This window comes from Hibiscus syriacus, unplaced genomic scaffold, assembly GCF_006381635.1.
Source record: "Hibiscus syriacus cultivar Baekdansim isolate YM2019G1 unplaced genomic scaffold, ASM638163v2 tig00111463_pilon, whole genome shotgun sequence".
NCBI lineage: Eukaryota > Viridiplantae > Streptophyta > Magnoliopsida > Malvales > Malvaceae > Hibiscus > Hibiscus syriacus.
In genome coordinates this window covers 707,764-729,581 of record NW_024063098.1, presented here as the reverse complement: position 1 = coordinate 729,581, position 21,818 = coordinate 707,764, and the positions used below count along the sequence as shown (strand labels likewise).

Below are 21,818 nucleotides of genomic sequence, written 5' to 3'. Positions count from 1 at the left end.
AACGTTGGGGATGATTAGTGGAGTCAATAGAGTCGTTTAAGTGTGAAAACAATTAATTAAAGAAGTTGGGAGCGTCAGTGCATAGATGTATACCCATGGTGCATCGGTGCATCAGTGTAAAATTCAAATATTTTGACCGTTGGATCCTTAGTGCATCGGTGCACTAAGAGTGCATCGATGCATCAAGTGCATTCGATGTTTCAAAATAGCCAGAGTGCATCGATGCATGGCTGGTGCATCGATGCATCAAATGCATTCGATGTTTTCATAACATCCTTAGTGCATCGGTGCATGGTATGTGCATCGATGCATGAAATGCATTCGATGTTCAATTTAATTCATGAATGCATTCGATGTTCAATTTAATTCATGGTGCATCGATGCATGGATTGGTGCATCACTCTGAAAAATTGATTTTAGGCTTGATTTTAGTTCAAAATACTTTGTGAAAATTGTTTCAAAAATATATTACGTATCAAACACAATTTTACACATTTAGTAGGTTTGAAATTGATCTGAAAAGACTTGGAGTAATAATTTGATATTCGAGTAATTAAATCGAATATTCTTTTAGAAAATCATTTGTAAAATCTTAAAATTCATTTAACTTAATTTGTTATATCGAAACATCAAAATGTTTTCAACAATCTCCCCCTTTTTGATATAACAAAACTCTTGAGTAATTTTAAGATTTTCTTTTAAAATAAGTTTTGAAATCAATTTTGAAAATTACTCCAAATTACTCCCCCTTACTATAACACTTCTCCCCTTTAAAACTTTTAACACTTACCATTTCTCCCCCTTTTTGTTAAATCAAAAAGACTTAAAATTGATTTAAACAAGGTTTTGAAAAACATAGCCAATTGATTAAATATATATATATATATATATATAGCTTAAGCTACTAAGATCATAATCAAAAGAGAAATTAACCATTAGTTTCATAATCAATATTCATAATAAAATGTGAAATGGTAAATTGGTCATATTTCAACTAAAAAGAAAATGATGCATATATTGTAACAAACCAAAATATATATGAAATAAAATTTCAAATATCCATCAAACAGTCATCCAACAATCAAAGAAAGACAATCCAAAATTTTTTAACAATTTAAATTCAAGTTCAACCCAAAAACAATCAAAGCAAGATAAGTATATTCATCCATTGAAGGATCGGGAGGATGAGGAGGGTAACGAGCTCTCATCTCAAGCGAGAGTGCATCCAAACGATCATTCATATCTTGTTGTCGAGCTCCCAAGGTAGAGAGCTGAGACTCAATGAATGTGAAGCACGAATCCATGGACGTATACCGTAAATCAAATGACTCCAAAAACGAATGAAAATACAGAGGCATTTGATCTTCTTGTGGAGCTGGTTCCGGTGTAGGCTCGTCATCAGGTACGTGATCAACGATGTCTTGCATAAGTTGTTGAAATTTAGGATCATCGTCATCAGCTGGAGCCGGAGGAGGAGGAGCACGAGCGAAGCTAAGAGCAGTTCGTGAGGAACTAGCTCTCGGAGTTTGCTTGCCGGGTCTAAAAACCCATTGACCGGTTACCTCATCTTGTTTCCAATATGCTTTCTTCAAGGATGTGAGATTGATTTGATTTTGGAGTGGGATAGGATTGTCGAGAGAGACTTCTAAACCAAGTTTAATAAAGAGGTTACTAAGAAGACATCCATAAATCAATGTTTCAACATGTTTTGAAGGAACAATGTTTACGATGTCCACTAGTGACTGAATATAATATGGGGTAGATTTATTTTGATTTTATTTTTAATACAATACATCCACCATAAATCCCTAGCACGAAGTGTGGAGTACCTACCTCCGGATGGTCTAAACCACCAAGAGATCATCAAATGGAGAAAACGATCATGATGAGATCGTAGAGTACTAACATTGGAGTTTGGATAATAGGGATATTCCACATTTTCATTATGATTATATACACCACTATCATCTAACCCAAATCGAAAAGCTATAGTCTCGGGGTCAATATTAATATATTAGCCTAAAAGATAGGATCTAATGGCTATAATTCCACATTGAGTTTCATTTTGAATACACACCGAATTGGAATAGAAAATACGGACCAATTGTTGATAGATGATAGGTTTAGCTGAAACAATTTATCAAACTTCCAAGCTTTAAGAGTTGGAAGGTATTTGAAGTCAATGTCAACTATGGTTTGAAGCGAAGGAATACTCTCTTCGTGAATTCTATAAGTTTGGAAAGAATTTAGATACCTAGAGTACAATTCGTCTCTATGACGCTCAGACATGTTAAAACAAGATCCTAATAGAGATGAAGGTGGAGGAGGAACGGGATTAGGAGGTTGGTTTGAACGAAAATGACTCGATGAAGTTCTAGGGCGTTTAGGATTTAACATTGTTTAAAGGAAATCAGAATAAGGAATATCACCTGTAATTTGAAACACATGTATGCACAATCAATCCCAAAACTCAAATGAGTCCTCAATAATTCAAGGTTCTCTAAACCATATCCTAATGGGCATGTTTTGAAACTATTTGAAAACAATATTTGATTATAATATAGTTTTTATGACAAAAACAATTAAATCAAAAATATTTATGATTTTCAAATTTCAATTTTTTTTAATTTCGAAATTCAAATCAATTTTAAAAAATTGTGTGTTTTTGATGAAATTGGTTGTTAAAACTTGTTTAGAATCAACAATCAATTAATGCTCGATATAATGTACATTCTAGAACTAATTAAATCTAGTTCTAAAATAAAAAATTTGTAAAATAGAGGTTTTTAGAAAAATACCTTGAAAATTCGGATTGAGAGGGATGAGGAGTTGTTTTGCACGAATTAATGATTGAAGCAGGTTTGAAAGTTGAAAAGCTTGAAGATTCCGACGAAAAAACGTTTATTTTGAGCAAGAATGAATATTTTTAGAGTGAGAGGGACGAATAGCTAGAGAGAATAGTTTTTAGGGTTTGAGATAAATGAGAAAAATAAGACTTTAAAACCCCAAAACCCGAAGGATACATCGATGCATGACCCTGTGCATCGATGCACATTAAAAGGAATGAATCGATGCATTGTTAAGTGCATCGGTGCATGAAGCACAAAAAGTCAAAAATCCGTTTTAAATACTCAAAATGCTAAATTAATTAGCTCTAGTGGTATTGGCAACTCATATATTAAAAATTAATCATGTTCATTCAATCAAATTAATATTTATTTGAACATAAAATTAATTTTCATCAAGAATCATAAACTCCCCCTAACTAATAGCAAGAATGCAATCAAAAATATTATTTTAAGCTTTTTTCATTTATTCTTAAAAGTGCTAAAAATTATTTTTAAACACTAAGTGAAGATAGGTCAGTTAAACTAATTCTCTTCTAAGTGTCCAAAATATATCCTTATCTAAAGGTTTTGTAAAGATATCCGCTAATTGATGCAAAGTATCAACAAATTCTAGAACTAGATCTTCCTTAGTGACATGGTCTCTAATGAAGTGATGTCTTATTTCAATGTGCTTAGTTCTAGAGTGTTGGATGAGATTTTTAGTGAGACAAACAACACTAGCATTGTCACACTTGATAGGAATGGTACCTACTTCAATTCCATAATCAAAAAGTTGTTTCATCCATAAAACTTGTTCACAATCAGTGGTAGATAATGCAACACAATTTTGTTTTTTTTAAAACCAAGAAATCAGCATATTTCCAAGGAATTGGTAAGTACCGGAGGTGCTTTTCCTATCTAATTTGCATCCTCCATAATCTACATCAGAAAAAACATGCAAGCTAAAGCTAGAGTCTCTAGGATACCAAAGTCCTAAACTAGGAGTGTCCTTAAGGTATTTAAAGATTCGCTTGACAACTAGTAAATGTGATTCCTTAGGGCATGATTGAAATCTAGCACATAAGAAAACACTAAACATATAATGTCTGGTCTACTTGCAGTTAGATAAAGCAAAGAACCAATCATTGACCTATATAATTTAACATCCACATATTTACCTCCTTCATCCAAGTCAAGCTTTGTAGAAGAGCTCATTGGAGTGTCATGAGGTTTCCCATTTTCCAGTCCAAACTTCTTAAGCTTATCTTTGACGTACTTAGCTTGATTGATGAAGATGCCATCTTTTCTTTGCTTGATTTGGAGTCCCAAGAAAAATGAGAGCTCCCCCATCATGCTCATTTCGAATTCGCTTTGCATTAGCTTAGAAAATTCTTGGCAAGAACATCATTAGTAGAACCAAATATTATATCATCAACATAAATTTGAACTACTAATAAATCTTTACCTTTATGCTTTAAAAACAATGTAGTGTCAACCTTCCCTTTTGAAAAACCTTTTTCAATTAAAAAGTTTGACAATCTTTCATACCAAGCTCTAGGAGCTTGTTTTAAACCATAAAGTGCTTTTGTCAATTTAAGAACATGATCCAGAAATTTTGAATCTTCAAAACCTAGAGGTTGTTCCACATACAGTTCTTCTTTTATAAAACCATTTAAAAATGCACTTTTAACATCCATTTGATATAGTTTAAATTCATGAAAACATGCAAATGCTAATAACAATCTAATTGCTTCCATCGTAGCTACGGGAGCGCATTATTCATCATAGTCTATGCCTTATTCTTGAGTATACCCTTGAGCAACAAGTCTAGCCTTGTTTCTCACTATATTACCACTCTCATCAAGCTTATTCCTAAATACCCATTTAGTACCTACAATATATTTATTACTAGGCCTTTCAACTAATGTCCATACTTTACTTCTCTCAAATTGATTTAACTCTTCTTGCATAGCCATAATCCAATGTTCATCATTTAATGCTTCTTTAATATTCTTAGGCTCTATGCATGAAATAAATGCAACATAATTACAAATATTTCTAAAAGAAAATCAAGTTGTTACCCCTTTGGATGGATCACCTATAATCTCACCATCCTTGACATAGTTGTACTCTCTTGGATAAGATACTTCCCTTTCTTCAATGGTTGGATTCTCAAGAGGATCATGAGTTTCCTCATCTTTCGTTTCTTCATTTGATGATGATTTGCAAACGTCATGTCTAACGTCATTTGTATTTATAATACCTACATATCATTCAAACAAGAATCCTTCCTCGGAAGGAGATTATCATCGAAAACAACATGTATAGACTCTTCTACAATCAAAGTTCTTTTTATTAAATACTCGATAAGCTTTAGAATTTAAGGAATAACCCAGAAAAATTCCTTCATCACTTTTAGCATCAAATTTGCCAAGGTTTTCTTTACCATTGTTTAAAACAAAACATTTACATCCAAAAGGATGAAAATAGCTAATGTTAGGCTTTTTATTTTTGAAAATTTCATATGAAGTTTTCTTTAAAACTGGCCTAATCATTACTCGATTTACAACATAACAAGCGGTATTTGTGGCTTCCGCCCAAAAATATTTTGGCAAATTATTTTCACAAAGCATGGTTCTAGCCATTTCTCCTAAAGTTCGATTTTTCCTCTCAACAACTTCATTTTGTTGAGGGGTTATAGGTGCTGAAAAATTATGGATAATACCATTAGAATTACAAAACTCATTAAATCCAAGATTTTCAAATTCAGTACCATGATCACTTCTAACACTAGTGATAGAGTAACCTTTTTTGTTTTGTATTACTTTTGAAAATGTGATGAAATTTTCTAATGCTTCATCTTTAGTACTTAAGAATAGAACCCAAGTATATCTAGAATAGTCATCTACCAAGACAAATGCATATTGTTTTCCACCCAAGCTAGTAGTCATAGTTGGCCCAAAAAGATCTATATGTATCAATTGTAATACTCTACTAGTTGACACATCATTAATGGATTTAAAAGAAACTCGCTTTTGTTTTCCTTTAGCACAAGCATCACAAATTTTATCATTATCAAATTTAAGCTTAGGCAACCCTCGAACTAAATCACCTTGAATTAGCCGTTGCAAAACACTCATACTAGCATGTCCTAGTCTCTTATGCCATAACCAACTATCATGTTCATCCTTAGCAACTAGGAACAAATTAGTCATATCAATAGAATCTAAATGCACCATGTATATGTTTCATATTCTATGACCAACAAGCATAACCCGATTAGATGCAATGTTAACGACTTTACAACCATTAATTTCAAACATGACATTGAATCCCTTATCGCATAGTTGAATAATACTCAATAGATTATGCTTTAATCCATTCACATATAACACATTTTTAATTTGTATGGAAAAGATATTACCTATAGTACCAATAATACCTTCAATGTGACCTTTTGAATTATCACCAAAAGTCACTTCTCCTCCATTTTTGGCGTTAAGCTCTATGAACCGGCTTTTGTCTCCGGTCATGTGTCTCGAGCATCAACTATCAAGGTACCATGAATTTGGATTTGTTTCCCGTTCCTTGTAGCAATGCTCCTTTTCCTACAATCATAGATTAATTTCTAATTTTTGATACCCAAATTCTTTTGGGTCCATATTCATTAGTTTCTAAAATCCTTGTCCCCTTTGGTATCCATTAATAAAGGACTCCTTATCTTTAGTAGTAATGAATTCTTTAGGAACCCATATACTCCTAACAATTTTACCATTCAAGGTTTGTTGAGGACTTTTATGATTGTAGCTTCTAAAACTTTTCTTAACAACGTTGGATTTTGAATTCTCACTTTTTTCAAAACTTTTTGTTCCAACCTTATTAAAAGAAGTTTTAAGATCATCAATCTTCTTTTGATGATCATCATGAACTTTTGAAAGTAAGTTATGTAAATCAATATTTTTCTTTTCAAAATCATTAATTTTGATTTCTAATTCTTTGATCTTACTTTCAAGCTCATTGTTGGTCTTGGATATAAGACTATTTTCGTTTTTCAATTTTGAAATATCATTTTTGTATTTTGAAAATAGAGTCTTATAATCCGAAGCCAACCCATTATAATCCTCTAATAACTCATCATAAGATAATTCATCCAAATCGAATGAGTTAGAGGTTACCTTAGAATCTTCCCCGATAGCCATCAAGCACAAGTTTGTAACTTCTTGTTCCTCTTCATCGGAACCTTCTTCATCGCTCCATGTAGCTACATGAGCCTTGTGCTTCTTTTTGGATTGACCCTTTTTCTTCAATTATGGGCAATCATATTTGACATGCCGAGGCTTTTTGCATTCATAGCAAATGATCGGATCTTTCTCCTTCGATTCAGTTTTGACGCCTTCATGACGTTTGAATTTTCTTCCTCGGTTGGGCATCATCAACTTTCTAAATCGTTTGGCAAATAATGCCATTTCCTCGTCATCATCATTGTCATTTGAATCACTCTCATCTTTTATGGATTTGAGAGCAACTCCAATGTTTTTCTTCTTCTCCTTCTCCTTTGGTGTCTCGTCAATCTTATCGAGATCCACTTCATCTTCAAGCATCATTTCATGAGTGAGAAGGGAACCGATTAGTTCTTCAAGAGTTAAGGACGTTAGATCCTTAGACTCGATGATTGTCGTCTTCTTTGATTGCCACGATTTTGGAAGGGAGTGGACTAACTTCCTCACAAGCTTTTCATTTGAAATGATTTCTCCATATGATTTGAGACCGTTGACAATCGTTGAAAATCTATCCGTCATAGCTTTGATATCTTCACTTGGTTTCATCCTCAAAATTTTCATAGCTATGAGTTAGATTACTAATTTTAGATTTATTTACCTCATCGGTACCTTCATGAGTGACTTGAAGTTTGTCCCATATTTCTTTGGCGGTTGTACAAGATGAAACTCTTCCGTATTCATATGGTCCAAGAGCACAAAATATGATATGGATGGCTTTGGAGTTGAGCTGGAACATTCTTGTCTCTCCTTCACTCCACAATCTTGGATGAGTGAGAGGCTTGATGTATCCTTCTTCTACGGCATTCCATGCTCCCATGTCACTTGCTTGAATGAAGTACATCATCCTATTTTTCCAATAGGCATAGTTAGCCCCATTGAAGAAAGGAGGCTTGTTGACGGGCATCGAATCGAGACCGGAGTCGTAATTTGAAGCGGAGGCCATTGATGACTTGATAATCGATGTAACTCTTCCCGAATCGACTCAAGAGGCGATTAAACCTTCAAATGAGTAAGGCTCTGATACCAATTGTTGAGTTAATCGATTGACGAAATCGGCCAAAAAGGGGTGAATTGGTAATTAAAATTTTGTGGAAGCTTTTGCAAACAATTGAAAGTAATTGCACAACGATTTAGAGTCGTTCGACTTTATCAACCAAAGTCTACATCCACTACCTTAGCTATCCACACTAAGGATTTTCCAACAAATTCACTAATTTTTTCTTTGTTTTGAGGCCAAAGAGATAACCTTACAACTCCCTCAAGAATATATCCAATTCTTGAGAACACTCTTTTCTCACAAATTTGCAAACTCACAAGAAAAACTCACAAGGCAAATATGTTTGCACAATTCTAGAACAAAGAAAGAACACTCAAGAATAAATACAATTAAGCACAATAAGTGTTCTTGAAAGCAAAATGAATATTGAATGAAAAATAGGCTTGAAATGCTCAAACTTGAGGGTTGATACTTTCTCTTTGATTCTCTCTTGATTCTAGTTGCTTGATGTTTCTTGTTATTGATCAGTGGCTTCTAAGCTTGTTTAAATACACCTTGAATTACTTCTGAATGTTGGGGATGATTAGTGGAGTTAATAGAGCCGTTTAAGTGTGAAAACAATTAATTAAAGCAGTTGGGAGCGTCAGTGCATCGATGCATACCCATGGTGCATCAGTGTAAAATTCAAATATTTTGACCGTTGGATCCTTAGTGCATCGGTGCACTAAGAGTGCATCGATGCATCAAGTGCATCCAATGTTTCAAAATAGCCAGAGTGCATCGATGCATGGCTGGTGCATCGATGCATCAAATGCATTCGATGTTTTCATAACATCCTTAGTGCATCGGTGCATGGTATGTGCATCGGTGCATGGTATGTGCATCGATGCATGAAATGCATTCGATGTTCAATTTAATTCATGGTGCATCGATGCATGGATTGGTGCATCGGTGCATCACTCTGAAAAATTGATTTTAGGCTTGATTTTGGTTCAAAATACTTTGTGAAAATTATTTTAAAAATATATTAAGTATCAAACACAATTTTACACATTTAGTAAGGTTTGAAATTGATCTTAAAAGACTTGGAGTAATAATTTGATATTCGAGTAATTAAATCGAATATACTTTTAGAAAATCATTTGTAAAATCTTAAAATTCATTTAACTTAATTTATTATATCGAAACATCAAAATGTTTTCAACACATGTCTTTAGCGACCATGACATCCATACGAAACATTTTCTTCCATGACCCAGCCACCTCTTTAACCTTTTTCTTGTAGTTGTCACCATGGTACGCAAATTTTGATTCAAATATTTCGTGTGTAGTTGGGACAAACTGGCGTACCCCACACTGTCGAAGTGCCAAAAGTGGAGAATATCCGTCTCCACCTCATAACCCAAGTAATGTTGTGGTTTCTAAGTCTTCACAATTGAAAACAATGTCACTATGAGTTAACCAAGGGGCTCTCCAGACAATATCCCTATCCTGAGTATGTGTGAATATTTTTATCCACTTTTCTTTTGGGATGTCTTCTTGTCATTTTAGGGTAAGGAATCCCCCCTAAAGGAGAATAAGTGGTGTTGAATCGGCTGTAAGAGATCCCAATAGTCTTTCAGAAGTGACTATAGATCCAAACCTGAAGAAGCTGTGTGCACCCTATAAATCTTCCTCTACCAATCTTTATGCAGTAGTTGAGAGAGTAAAAAAGTTTCAGCTAATATTATCAGTACTGGATTCACTTGCTTCAGGAGTTGTTCAAATAGTTCCACCACAGCCGATTCAGTGTATCCTAAAGTCTTTGGGAAGATAAACAAATCGTAAAGGCCCAGCACGAAAAGGTCTATTGTATTCCATTCAACGGGGTGATTTTTCATTAGTTGATTGATATGGGTCCAAGCAATTACTTCCCCGTTACCTTTTTGTTGAATCTAGTCAGTTACCCATTTCTCATCTACCCACATAACTTTTGCCAGCCCGTTCTTGAAAGGCTGACTTTTTATGTGCTTGATGTAAACCCGGTCCATTCTGATTCCTTCACAATGCATCAAAGTGGTATATTCTTCGATTGTGGGTACCATGTCTTCTTGGTTAAATGTGAAAAAACTTTACCCCGGATTCCAGAATTATACTAGGGCTCGAATTAAAGGCTCATCTGTCTTGACATAGAGTAGAAGTGTAATATCACTGTACCGCTGGCAGAACTTGTTTTTGGTCACTTTTCTAGCTGTCCCAAATACTCTATAGTTCTTGAACATCATTCGGCTTTAGGCTGACAGAAGCATAGCCAACCAAATCTGACACATAGCTTCCTTGAAGAATGTCTCCCTTTTATTTCTGAGTCTTTTTGGACCATAGTCGGACCTCGGCATTTTTCGCCTCTTGCATTAAAACCTCTTTGTCCATTAATGCAGATTATTTGTGTGTAACGAACACTTTTTTGTGTGGACCAATCACCTCTTTTAATGATGCAAATGATAAAAAGAGAACAAACATGAAAGAAAAACTAGTTAGTAAGATAGAGATAATAATCAAAATAATAATAAAAATAATCCTATCCCATATGATATATACCCCACATGCTTAATTTTGAACAAAACCCAACCACATAAACTGTATGCTTTGAATAATAAATAAAGTAATAAATTACTCAAGCAGCCTAAGTTTGGAAATGGAGCTTCGGGGTGGGCATTAATTCTTTGTCTCCCAGTTTAGGTTCTAAAAAAAATACCCGAGTTCTCCTTGTTGGAGCCCCCTTAGGCTTGCTAGAACCTCAGTCCTAAGCCCATTACAAGCCTATGTGGACCAAGTTAAACTTGAGAGGACACATTCCCTTGTGCCTATACGGAGAATAAATTCACACGAAGACATAAGGTATATGAATCCCAAAGGTTACTTGCTAGGCTTATACGGAGAATAAATTCCCACGAAGGTGTCGCTTTCACCTCCACTTAAAAAAATGGTTTGGAGCTCGGGTATAGAGCCTGAGATGAAAATGTTTAATAAGCTGAAATCATTAAAAAAAGTCAATACAACTATTTATTTGAAAATATAATCAAAGGAAAGTAATAAGGATAGAAAAATTAAATTAAAATTTAAACTTACAATTTTCACTTAAGAAGACAACCGAAAATTAGACTTAGCCTGAATCACTTATCTGTCCCCAACGGAGTCGTGAAGCTGTCGTATCCTTCCTTCGGGTGGGCCCGAAATTGAGCTTCAACTTAAATAAATGGGTTAGAGCCGCAATCGATCATTTATCATTAAAAATAAAAAACTAGGTTGATCAGACACCTCAGTTAATTTTCCTACCTGATCCGCGTCTTACCAAAAAATATGTTGTCTTCATTTCCAGTTGTCTTAATTACGAAAATTGCAAGTTAAATTAGAAGTAAACATTCGATCCAAATTACTTACCTTCAATCAATTTAAAAGTATCCCTAAAAAGTCAAAAAGATGTTAGATTTGTAAAATAAAAATACTAAATTGAACAAAAGAAAAGATAAAGGTTAAATTATAATACTTTAAACATAAAAGAAAAAACATACATACATACATACATGCTGAGAAATAAATGGAAATAAAGTTAACATACTGATAAATAGAAATAAATAGAACAACCACAGATCTCACATATTGAAAACACAAAGTGATAAAAAGATGACGTAAAGAAAAAGGTCAATTAAACTAAAAATAAAAAAAATGACAAATGCAAGATTAAGTACAAACAAAGACAAAAATTAATTAAATTAAAACAAAAATAAAAATAAATAAATAAATATATAAATAAAAATGTCAGATCAAGAACTCATAAAATATAATAACCTTAAAAAATAATTAAATGAAAACGTGAATTAAATAAAGAAAATACCAAATTAAAAAAAGATACAGTGGGTGGTAAATTTAAGAAGAAAACCGGAATTAAAATTGAATTTGAAACACAAAACGAGTTTTGAAAATAACTCAGGGACTAGCTTTGTAATTAACCCCTACCCGTGTGAAAACACGCGGATCCTTAAGGGATCTGGTCGGGTTTTTGGGTCAGCTATAAAGCCCAGAAAACATAAACAAACATCATATTTGTCTTCTCTCCTAAAAACAGATCAAAGGGATCTTCAAACTTTTATCTGGAATGTTCTTTGTGTTCTTCATGAGACGAAGAACATTCAATCGAAACCTAGAATTCGGTCGTACTCCGCCTCACCAGCCGCCATTCATCTGCGGTGAAAAAATTTCTTTTTCTCAACATTCGAAAGCCTTTTCCCTCATCTCTAAAAAAACCCCAACTGTTTTTACAAAACAACCTCGAGGAGGGCTAGATCTACGAAAGATCTTTCACATGCCCCTCCTCCGATCATCGATTTTATCTTTCACGAGGGTTTTTGAGTTAAAAAAAGAAAAAGAAAAATAAACACCAAAAGTCCCAAAACTGAAACCAAAAACCTCAAGAATCGGACCGAGAAAGGTAAAAATAATATATTTTTTATTGATGTTTTTTCTTGAGATTACAAGTGCTTTCCTTGCTTCGATCTTACTTATTTTCTAGATTAACTTTACATGCATTTATAGCCTTAGAAAATCCATGATTTTCAGTTAGTTTAGAGTCCTATTTTGATTGAAATGTGATTATGTTTTTGATTTCCATGATGGCCTCAAAATTTTCGGGACGTGGGTTGTTGTTGCTAGAACGATGACTCTCCAAGAGTCCTCAGGCTGACCAATGGTTCACCCTTGAATGTGTGGTGCTAAAACCCTAAAATCTGTCACATGTAGACCATGTGAATGGTTCAGATCCAATGGATCTGGTGTTGCGACTCTGATATTAAAAGGGTAAAACCCTAAACGAGTATGAGCACGTGGGTGGGTTTGCTTGTTGGGCTCTTAGCTGGGTCGATTTGCTACCCGGTTGGGATCCTTCATACCCCCATTATGGACTTGGACTTGGATCTTGGACTCCCTTTTGGACCGAATAACATAATAGGAAAAAATATAAAATAGAATAGAAATATAATAAATAAAATAAAAACTTAATATAATATAATATAATATAATATAATATAATATAATATAATACTATACAACAATATAATATATAATATATATACAACATGTATCATATTTTCAAAAGCTATATAATAGGTTTTTCAAAAAAATATATGTTATATATGTTTTTGAAAACCGTTTTAAAAACTATATATATATATATATTCAAAAAGGTTTTCAAAATAATATATTATATATATGTTTTCGAAAAATGTTTTCAAAATTATATATTATATATATTTTCAAAAAAGCATTTTCAAAAACTATATATATATATATATATATATATATATATATATATATATATTTTATATCTATATATATATTTTCAAAAAAAATGCTTTCAAAACTATGTTTTCAAAAAACTATGTATAATATATAGTATATGTATAAACCCTGGACGAAAATGAGTGACTACAATTATAAAACTGGATTTTGCGAATGGTAGAAATAAGACATGAGAAGGAAAAAAGTAACAGTGATGGAACAAAGTCTGAGGAGGAAATTTAGTATTTCAGGAGTAAATTAGCGGGTAATAGGTATGAATGTTCTAGAATTGATTTAAAAGTATTTTAGTACAACAGGTGCCTCGCCTATAAAAGACATGTGCTTTCGCCTTACACTTAGGTTTCAGGGACCTTTTAACTCACGATCCGGCTCTTTTTAAAACTAAAGATTGTACCAGCGTCTTTGATTGCACTTATTATTTTGACTTGATTTGAGATGTTATGGTAAATGACAACCTCAAGTTATTTAAGCATTAAAACTTGCTTCTCATGCTCATCAAGCTTCCCGTGTTATTACAACATAAAAAAAAGAATCGATCAATATAAAAATTTTAATCTTCAAGAATCAAACTACTTGAGTAATCAAAGAGATAATTGGTATGCTTAGAAATTTCAAATTCGAGCACATTATATGTTAAGGGTGTTTGAGTGTTCATTGTTAAATGGATTGAGAGTATTCGAACAAATATTACTTTGTAATCACCCTTAGATTAATAAAATTTTTTTAGAGAAAAGATGAATTGATGAGAAGATAATGAATATGTGAGAAGATAAATGAGTGATATAAAGAAAATAATCAATTTTAGAGAAAAGATGAATTGATGAGATTTTAGAAAAAGATAAATATTATTTTTTTAATATAGTTTTAAAACTTTTTTTAATTATAATGTTAAAATAGTTAAAATAATTTTTTTATTAACTTGGGGTAAGTATAAGAATATATATCTTTTTATGGTGTTCAAACTCGGGTCCATAAGAAATATTAACAATTCATTTACCACGGAGGTTATTTGATTCATGTTGTTAAAATATTTTTAAATTTTATCAATTTTTTATTATATATAATTTATTTATTTATTTATCTGATCTAAAATTTAATAAAACAATATCTACCTAGAATAATTGAATTATTTTTTTTTTACTATACATAAAGAGTAAATATAATATTGTTTACTTAATTTAAGGATAATCTGTCCCACGTATAAGATTTTGCCGCCTTTTTCATATTTACAAAGAAGGGCAGAGCGGTTGTGATGATCCGGTTTCCCTCCAAGTTGCAGTATAAATAAGGGTTTACCCAAAACCTAAATCCCATCTCTGTAATCTCTTCACTCTTCAATGGCTTTCTGGGGTTAGTTTCTTATACTATTTGCTCTCTTTTTCTTCATGGTTTCTTTTTCTTTTTCTTGTAAAAGTGAAGCTACGGTTAACATTTTCCAGGAACCGAAGTGAAACCTGGGAAGTCCTTTACTCATGCACCTCTCTATGGAAGGCTTCATATATCCCAGTTACTTATTTTTAAACTTTTCTATTTTCCCTTATCTGTTGTGTTTAATGCGTGCTTTTCAATTATCCGATATCAAAATATTTGAAAAAATGGGCATAAATATGTTTGTCAGGCGACATTAGGAATGGGTAGTGAAGTACAGAAAAGCGTAGTTAAGTGTAATGTTGGACATAGTAAGCCGGTATTTCTGTGTAGTTTGTTTCCTGATAAGGCAGAGTGTTGTCAACTCAATTTGGAATTCGAGGAATCTGTTGAAGTCGTTTTCTCCGTTATTGGCCCTCGAGCTGTTCATTTTACTGGTTACTATCTGGGCTCTTCTTCCCTTGATCGTCATCACAGTGATGGATCGTATCCTCTTGTTTTTAAGTTTTTGAATTTACTTCGTGTTACTGGGTTCTTTCCTGTTGTTTCGCTTCACTATGTTGCTTAGAGAACCCTATGGAGAAGATATTGCAGACACCGAAACAGAACGGACCAAGAGTAGTGCAAAAAGTGAGTATGGTGGTAGTTTTATTGACGATGATGATGATCCACAAGTCTTCTCATCTTCTGAAGAATCTCCTGCTGGGTTTGGATGTATGTCTCACCACACCTCTTAAATGGAAATTTTGACCATTTGTCCATTAAATTTAGCCTTTTTTTGTTACAAGGGAACAATAATCGACATGTTTTCTGGTTAGATTACATCTGAAATTATTTTCTTTCTAATTTAAATGTCTTTTTTTTTGGTGTATGAATTCAGCAAATGAAGAAATGAGGGGCTTAAAGTTTAAGGGTCGCATAGGAAAGCGTAGGAGGCTTAGGAAAAAGTACCAGAAAAGTGAATCTGATAATGGAAGTTCTCAGCAAAAGGATTTCGCCAATGGTGTTTCTCCTAGGGAACTATTTGACAGTGAAACTGAAAATACTTTGCCTATTTCCTTACTGTTTTCAGGAAAATGCGCATAAAGAGCAGAAAAGACGATATAGGGGGAGAATCTAGGAAAGAAACTGGTAACCATAACAACAATGAGATTGAAGATAATGCTACCATGTTAGAAGGAATTAATGGTGTTCAACTTGAATGGTACGATTGCTGTATTTCTTTGACAAGAACAATAATGAACTTAAATTCAATAGCTAAGTTAACCATATTGAGAAGAGGATCTGCGGGTGCAAACTATCATCTGTTTAACATATGGCTGTTTGCTTCTTCAATCATTGTTTTCGAATTACATTTGATTGTGTTGTACTTTTTTCTATTCCCTCTTGCTTGCAGTAAATCAGGGATTAGGAATGTAGATAAGCTTGAAGAGCTGGTAAGGGAGGAAAGATTACCGGAAGCTGATCATTGTGTGGTTGAAAAAGTAATATTGGAGCAAAATGACCAAAATCAAAAGCTGTCCAGTAATGAGTCCGTGATATACTCTCTTTAGAGAATTATATGTTGCATGAAATCTGTGCTTCCATGTTTGTTGACTTAGTTGTGTCATTTGTAGTAATTGTCTTGTTAGTAACAACTGCTATCTGATATACTGCAGGATATGTCAATCTGATAATCCGTTGTTGACACCCAGTGAAGTGGGTACTGTCGATGGAGCTAAGCTAATTCGGAAAAGAAAGGAACAATTTGAAGACAATGATACCAAAGGGGGCGAGGTCTCCAAAAATGGTTCGAATTTAAATCCCGTGATCAAGGATGTACTTATGGAGGATAAGGAAACCCAAACTCAAGTTAATGATAAGTAGGTGTTTCTCTTTCCACAATTTCAGTCTTAAATGTGTGATGTTCACTTTGTTTTTCTTTTCTAGAAGTCAATCTAAGAAGAGGAAAAAGAAGAAAAGGTGCAAGGATGAGGGAGAGGTGGATGGTACGAAGATGAAACCACCAGTCCTTAAAAGGGAGCAATCTGTTGACTTGAATGACAAAAATAGTAATGACCGGGAAATTCAGCTGTCGAATGGAATTATGATTGAAGAGTTAGAAAAGGGAAAACCAAATGGGAAAATAGCTTCTCTTGTTAAAAAGGCATGTAGTATTTTATCCCTGGGGTTTCATTGGATGAAAGGAATTGGTATTTTTTCCCCTTTGGTGCTAAACTATTCACAAAGTTTTGTTGCTGTCAGGTCCGTGTCCATTAAAGTTGAAGAACAGCGGGGAAGTAATTGATTCAAGTGCTGACAAAGGTCACTTAACGTTCCGGCTAGGTAACATCTTTTTCTTTAATCATGCTCTGTAAATATATTGTAGTGTGTGTTCAATGTTTAGTTTTTATCAAATTAGATTCTTCTGCAAATATATTTGGTTTTAAACCTTTTGAGTTGGACTTGTATCTTTGTTTCTATCACAGTTGAGGAACAAGTTCAAGAGACATGGAAGGTTGGCATTGATGGTATGAATTTTTGTCTTTTGAAGTTGCTTATCACTAAGTTATTGGGGTTTGAATTATATATGTAATGAGTTAGATAATGATGATTGGTAGGCATGCAAGTTGGTGGCAAACGTAGACTCACAGTTCCACCATGGGTGAGGTATGTGAAAATACTAATCCAAGCTCGTCTCTGTAATTTTGTATGGTCTTGAGTTTGGTTTGTGTTGCAGATGTACAAAGGAAGGAACAAGTGAGAGTATTCCACCAAACCCGTGGCTTGTTTCTGAATTTGAATTGGTTTAAGTCTGGTAGCTTCATACGCCAGTCTTGTTGAGGCATACATCTCAATGCTGGGTACAGGACCTTTTGGTTTTAGGCTTAGATTTTATATTGCGTTGTTTAGAAATGGTTTAAACAATAAATAAAAGAGTTTGAAAGCCATCAGATTTGAGGTGACCTTGCAAACTCAAATGCTAAATATGAATTATATTGATGTATTTTGTTAATATAAATAATATTTTAATTTTTATTATTTAACATAATGATATCGATATATTAATCTTTATAAATATAATTTAAATATTTTTAATGATTTATAAATATTTCTTTAATATTTCTAATTATCTTAACATTAATATTATTTTGTTACTTTGTTATTTAATTTATATACGTATTTTTTACATATATATTTATATTCGTTTAATGTCCTTTTGGTAGTTATGTTCTATCTTCATCTCATCTTTCTCATTGCAAATGAATTCAAACGCTTATCAGATTATTGATTTTAATATCGTTACAATGTTCAACCCCAACAGTATAATATTAATTTTACTATCGTTACTGTTTTTAACTATATTCGAATCAATCTTGCTATCCATCCAAACCGACCCTTCACTATAGCAAAATTGAGTTTTACCGGCGTTTTTTAGTCCTATAGCGGCGTTTTAAGCGCCGCTAAAAGCATTTGCGGCGATAGGAAAAACGCCGCAAGAAGCGCCGGTAATACCAGCGCCGCTAAAGTTAGCAGTGTTTGAGAACAAAAAACACCGCAATAGGTCAAGATCTATAGTGGCGTTTTTGAAACAAACACCGCCAAAGGTCAATATCTATAGTAGTGTTTTTGGAACAAATGCCGCAAAAGGTAGATATTTATAGCGGCGATTTTGCAACAAATGCCAGGTCAGATCTATAGCGGCATTCTTGTAACAAACACCGCAAAAGGTCAGATCTATAGTGGCGTTTTTGAAACAAACACCGCTAATTATCTTTCTTTAGCTAAGATGATTTTGCATATTTCATTTTTGCTCTACATCACCTAAATTTAATAACATCTAGCTTTATCTAATTAACAACAACCATACATTTTAATAAAGACACAAGTTATGAAGAAAAATACTTAACAACAAAATAAATTAAAATTTATAAATATTAAAAATAAATGTATTGTAGTTTTACATTTTAGATTAGGTAATTCACTCTCCCAAAGAGAAAGTATGCATTTGAAACAGAAGATTTGGCAATTATATCAACATAATATATAAAATTAGTTATGAATGATTCCTATACACAGCTAAAGAGCTAAACAATCATGCTTCCAGAAAACACTTGAAGACAAAGATTATGCATGCTGGTAATAGATTACCAGGCGAGTACTCCAGTAGCACCAAGGAGCAGAAATATTGACGACCAAAATTGGATAGCTGCAAGAAAAACCATTGAAAACAAGTAAATAGAGGTATCACCAACAGTGGCATTTAACAAAGAAAGCACCAAAGCTGGAAACATAACATATAAATTAAGTGGTTTGCAATCTTTGCATTCAACTTATTTGCAATTTTGTCAAAGTTATCACTATTCAGTGGTATGGAACCCTGAACAACTTCATCATCAACTTCCTTTTCATGCTAAATGACTTGTGGAACCGGTTCTGAACAATACTCAACACCCGTGAGCCTTAAATCTGGATCTATAGTAAACTTTCGAATTGTTTTTGTTATATTCAATATGTTCTGTTAACAGAATGCATAAAATTAGTCATTTGGACCAGAGTTCACATGTTAAAATGCCACCACGAAAATACACACAGACAACATGTTAAAATGCCACCATTAAAATATTAACCCATGCAATTATTGTAATTCAGAATTCCTTCCCTGCAAGAACCATAACCCATGTAATTATTGTAAGAACAATGCTTCAGTGATAAAAAAACCCAAGGGTTGAAACAGAAAGTGCTTTCCATCCAACTTACACTGCCAAATCCTCATCGAAGAGAGGTGTTTGTTTAATGGCTGGTATCGGCTTGGCTGTATCCCACAGTTCACGCCATAAATTACCTAAAACGTATAAAATTCAAATATCAGAATCAACCATAGAAATTTCCTAGCAAGTGAAACTACCCGTAGGTTAAGAATGTCAAACAAATACTTCAATAGGTAAAAACCCTCCACCTAGAAATTTTTCAGAATTCATTCTCCTAAAACGAGTTACATACGAACATAATACAAGTTCATGGAAATATACGAATATTGTGAATGAAATGAATCAATGTTCATATGTCAAAAGTAAAAACTGACCAAAAAGAAGCTAAATTACAACAAACTTAATCTAAGTAGAAGAGACTGGGATAAAGAGAAAAACCTTCTTTTTTCATTCGGCAACTTAGTTGACCTCTTGTAACTGAAGAGTTAACCTCATCGCTCGGCTCAGCTTCAGTTCAATCAGGAGGAGAGATCCATCATAAAAAAGGTGAATGTTAAAGACAAACACATCTCCAAACAAAAGCAAATGTCCTATCAGTCACATAAAGAACCTGCCTGTATCAAACAAATGATGAATCAAAGCAAGCACACTCGCATCATCACCGAATCCAGATGCAAGTTTATTCTCTTTATCTCGAAGAACCAATGACTTTACTACAGAGAAGGTCAGGCCTGTCCTTTCCTTCACGGGTGAAGAATATCTAGAAGATGCCAAAAGATCTTTCATAGATTTAAAATTACTTCCAGCCCTGGAACCAAAAGGCAAGCACAAAAAGATAAGAACACCATACACAAGTTGAATATGACAATTAAATAGATCACACACTTGACCACTTAAATTGATCTCATAAGCAAGAAATACTTTGTATCAAAAGATTAAATAGTATGGCAAAGCAGTGTTAATGGTCTAGAAAGTAAATTCCAATAAAGGTAGCAATTTACAAATCAACATATTTCATGAGGCATCAAATGAATTTCAATTTCAGCAATAGCAGAAAACAAACAACTGAAGTCAATAATCGAAAGACTTACTCAACGGCTAAAGCTAATTGGTTGATAATAGATGTTGGAGGAAAGTTATTGGTGTCCACGGTATTTAAAATGTCTATAGAGGGAATTGCTTCTAAAGCTTGTAGGACAACAATCTCATTAAGAAATCCATTCATTTGAATTTTATTAGAATAGAAATAAGACATTTTAATTCTCATTACAACAACTCTCACTTGCAGGTGAGCAAAAATAAATAGAATCATAAATGTACCTTTGATTTCTTATCGTTCTTTACTTTTAGAAAGTATAAGTTTTCATCATAGAATGCAATAACCATGGTTGAATTTTCAACTTTCTCTGAATCTTCAACTCCTTTTCTCCCTAGCCGTATATTCTTGAATCTTTCCTGCCATTCTTGTTTGATCCCCAAATTTGCAGGCATCCACTTTGAATGCTTTATCATATTAAGTACTCTGCAGAATGTTGAAGCCTAGTTTGGTAGCTGGAAAAGTGAAGGGAAACTAAATAGCATACAAATTGCAAATCCTCCAATTCAAGTCTAAGCAAACTAAGCTAAACTCTACGACTTTTTTACTAAAATAAGTCAAACATATTTCTAAACTTTACTTCATTTTCTCAGCAGCCAAAAACGGTTCCAAGAATCGTCTAAAGATAGAAATAATAATAACGAAAATAGTCTAATCCTACATTTTAGCTTAAAAAGAAAGACACATTTCAGTTCCAAAGTTCAACAAAAATTTACCTTAGAATCGTCTTCTCTCGTCGGAGATTCATTTTTGAATTCATTCGGATATGATAATTCACAATCTTCACCAAACGAATAACAACCAAACAAGATAAAAAAAATCTCCGTCACTAATATCTAATAACAATATCATAAAGACCGGAAAATGATATAAGGAATCTAATATCTAATAACAATATCATAAAGACCGGAAAATGATAAAAAGAATCGAAAAATAGAAAAACAGAAAAATAATAACAAAAAAATTTTGCAATAGATATTTAAAACCAAAAATATAGAGTTCAATTTTACCTAGATCGAATTTCAAATAATTAAGAACTCTCTCGACTTTGGCAGCTGCGGAGTGGAGAGCGATTCTTGCTCTGGAGTGATAGGGAAGCGGTGGCGGATTGATGAACGTTGCTCTTATTGAAGAATCAAACCTAGAAAGCTCTAGACTCGATGAAGAACAAATGTGACGAATATGGGAAGGTGGCAGCAGTCGCTAGGATTGTTTAGGGTTTCT

At 33.3% G+C, this 21,818-nt stretch overlaps 1 protein-coding gene and 1 long non-coding RNA gene across 2 annotated transcripts; one reads left to right on the top strand and one right to left on the bottom strand.

Annotated features, from left to right (window-relative positions):
• Window positions 1-15,693: 15,693 nt before the first annotated feature.
• LOC120163551 (peptidyl-prolyl cis-trans isomerase FKBP43-like) lies at window positions 15,694-17,094 on the top strand. The gene is made up of 4 exons (XM_039173463.1): window positions 15,694-16,011; window positions 16,204-16,338; window positions 16,466-16,669; window positions 16,737-17,094. The coding sequence occupies exons 1-4, from the start codon at window positions 15,884-15,886 to the stop codon at window positions 17,092-17,094; spliced, it is 825 nt and encodes a 274-aa protein (XP_039029394.1). The 5' UTR covers window positions 15,694-15,883.
• Window positions 17,095-19,427: 2,333 nt separating this feature from the next.
• Window positions 19,428-20,028, bottom strand: LOC120163570. Its single transcript, XR_005519665.1, has 3 exons — window positions 19,937-20,028; window positions 19,548-19,632; window positions 19,428-19,449 (listed from the first exon to the last, which is right to left on the bottom strand). It is a non-coding gene; the product is annotated as an uncharacterized LOC120163570 (long non-coding RNA).
• Between the last annotated feature and the right edge of the window lie 1,790 nt (window positions 20,029-21,818).

Bases quoted from the DNA above. Each gene is read 5' to 3' on its own strand.
- LOC120163551 (XM_039173463.1), top strand. From the start codon at position 15,884: ATGCGCATAAAGAGCAGAAAAGACGATATAGGGGGAGAATCTAGGAAA. The intron at 16,012-16,203 runs GTACGATTGCTG...TCTTGCTTGCAG, and splicing joins AATGGTGTTCAACTTGAATG to TAAATCAGGGATTAGGAATG. The intron at 16,339-16,465 runs GTCCGTGATATA...GATATACTGCAG, and splicing joins CAAAAGCTGTCCAGTAATGA to GATATGTCAATCTGATAATC.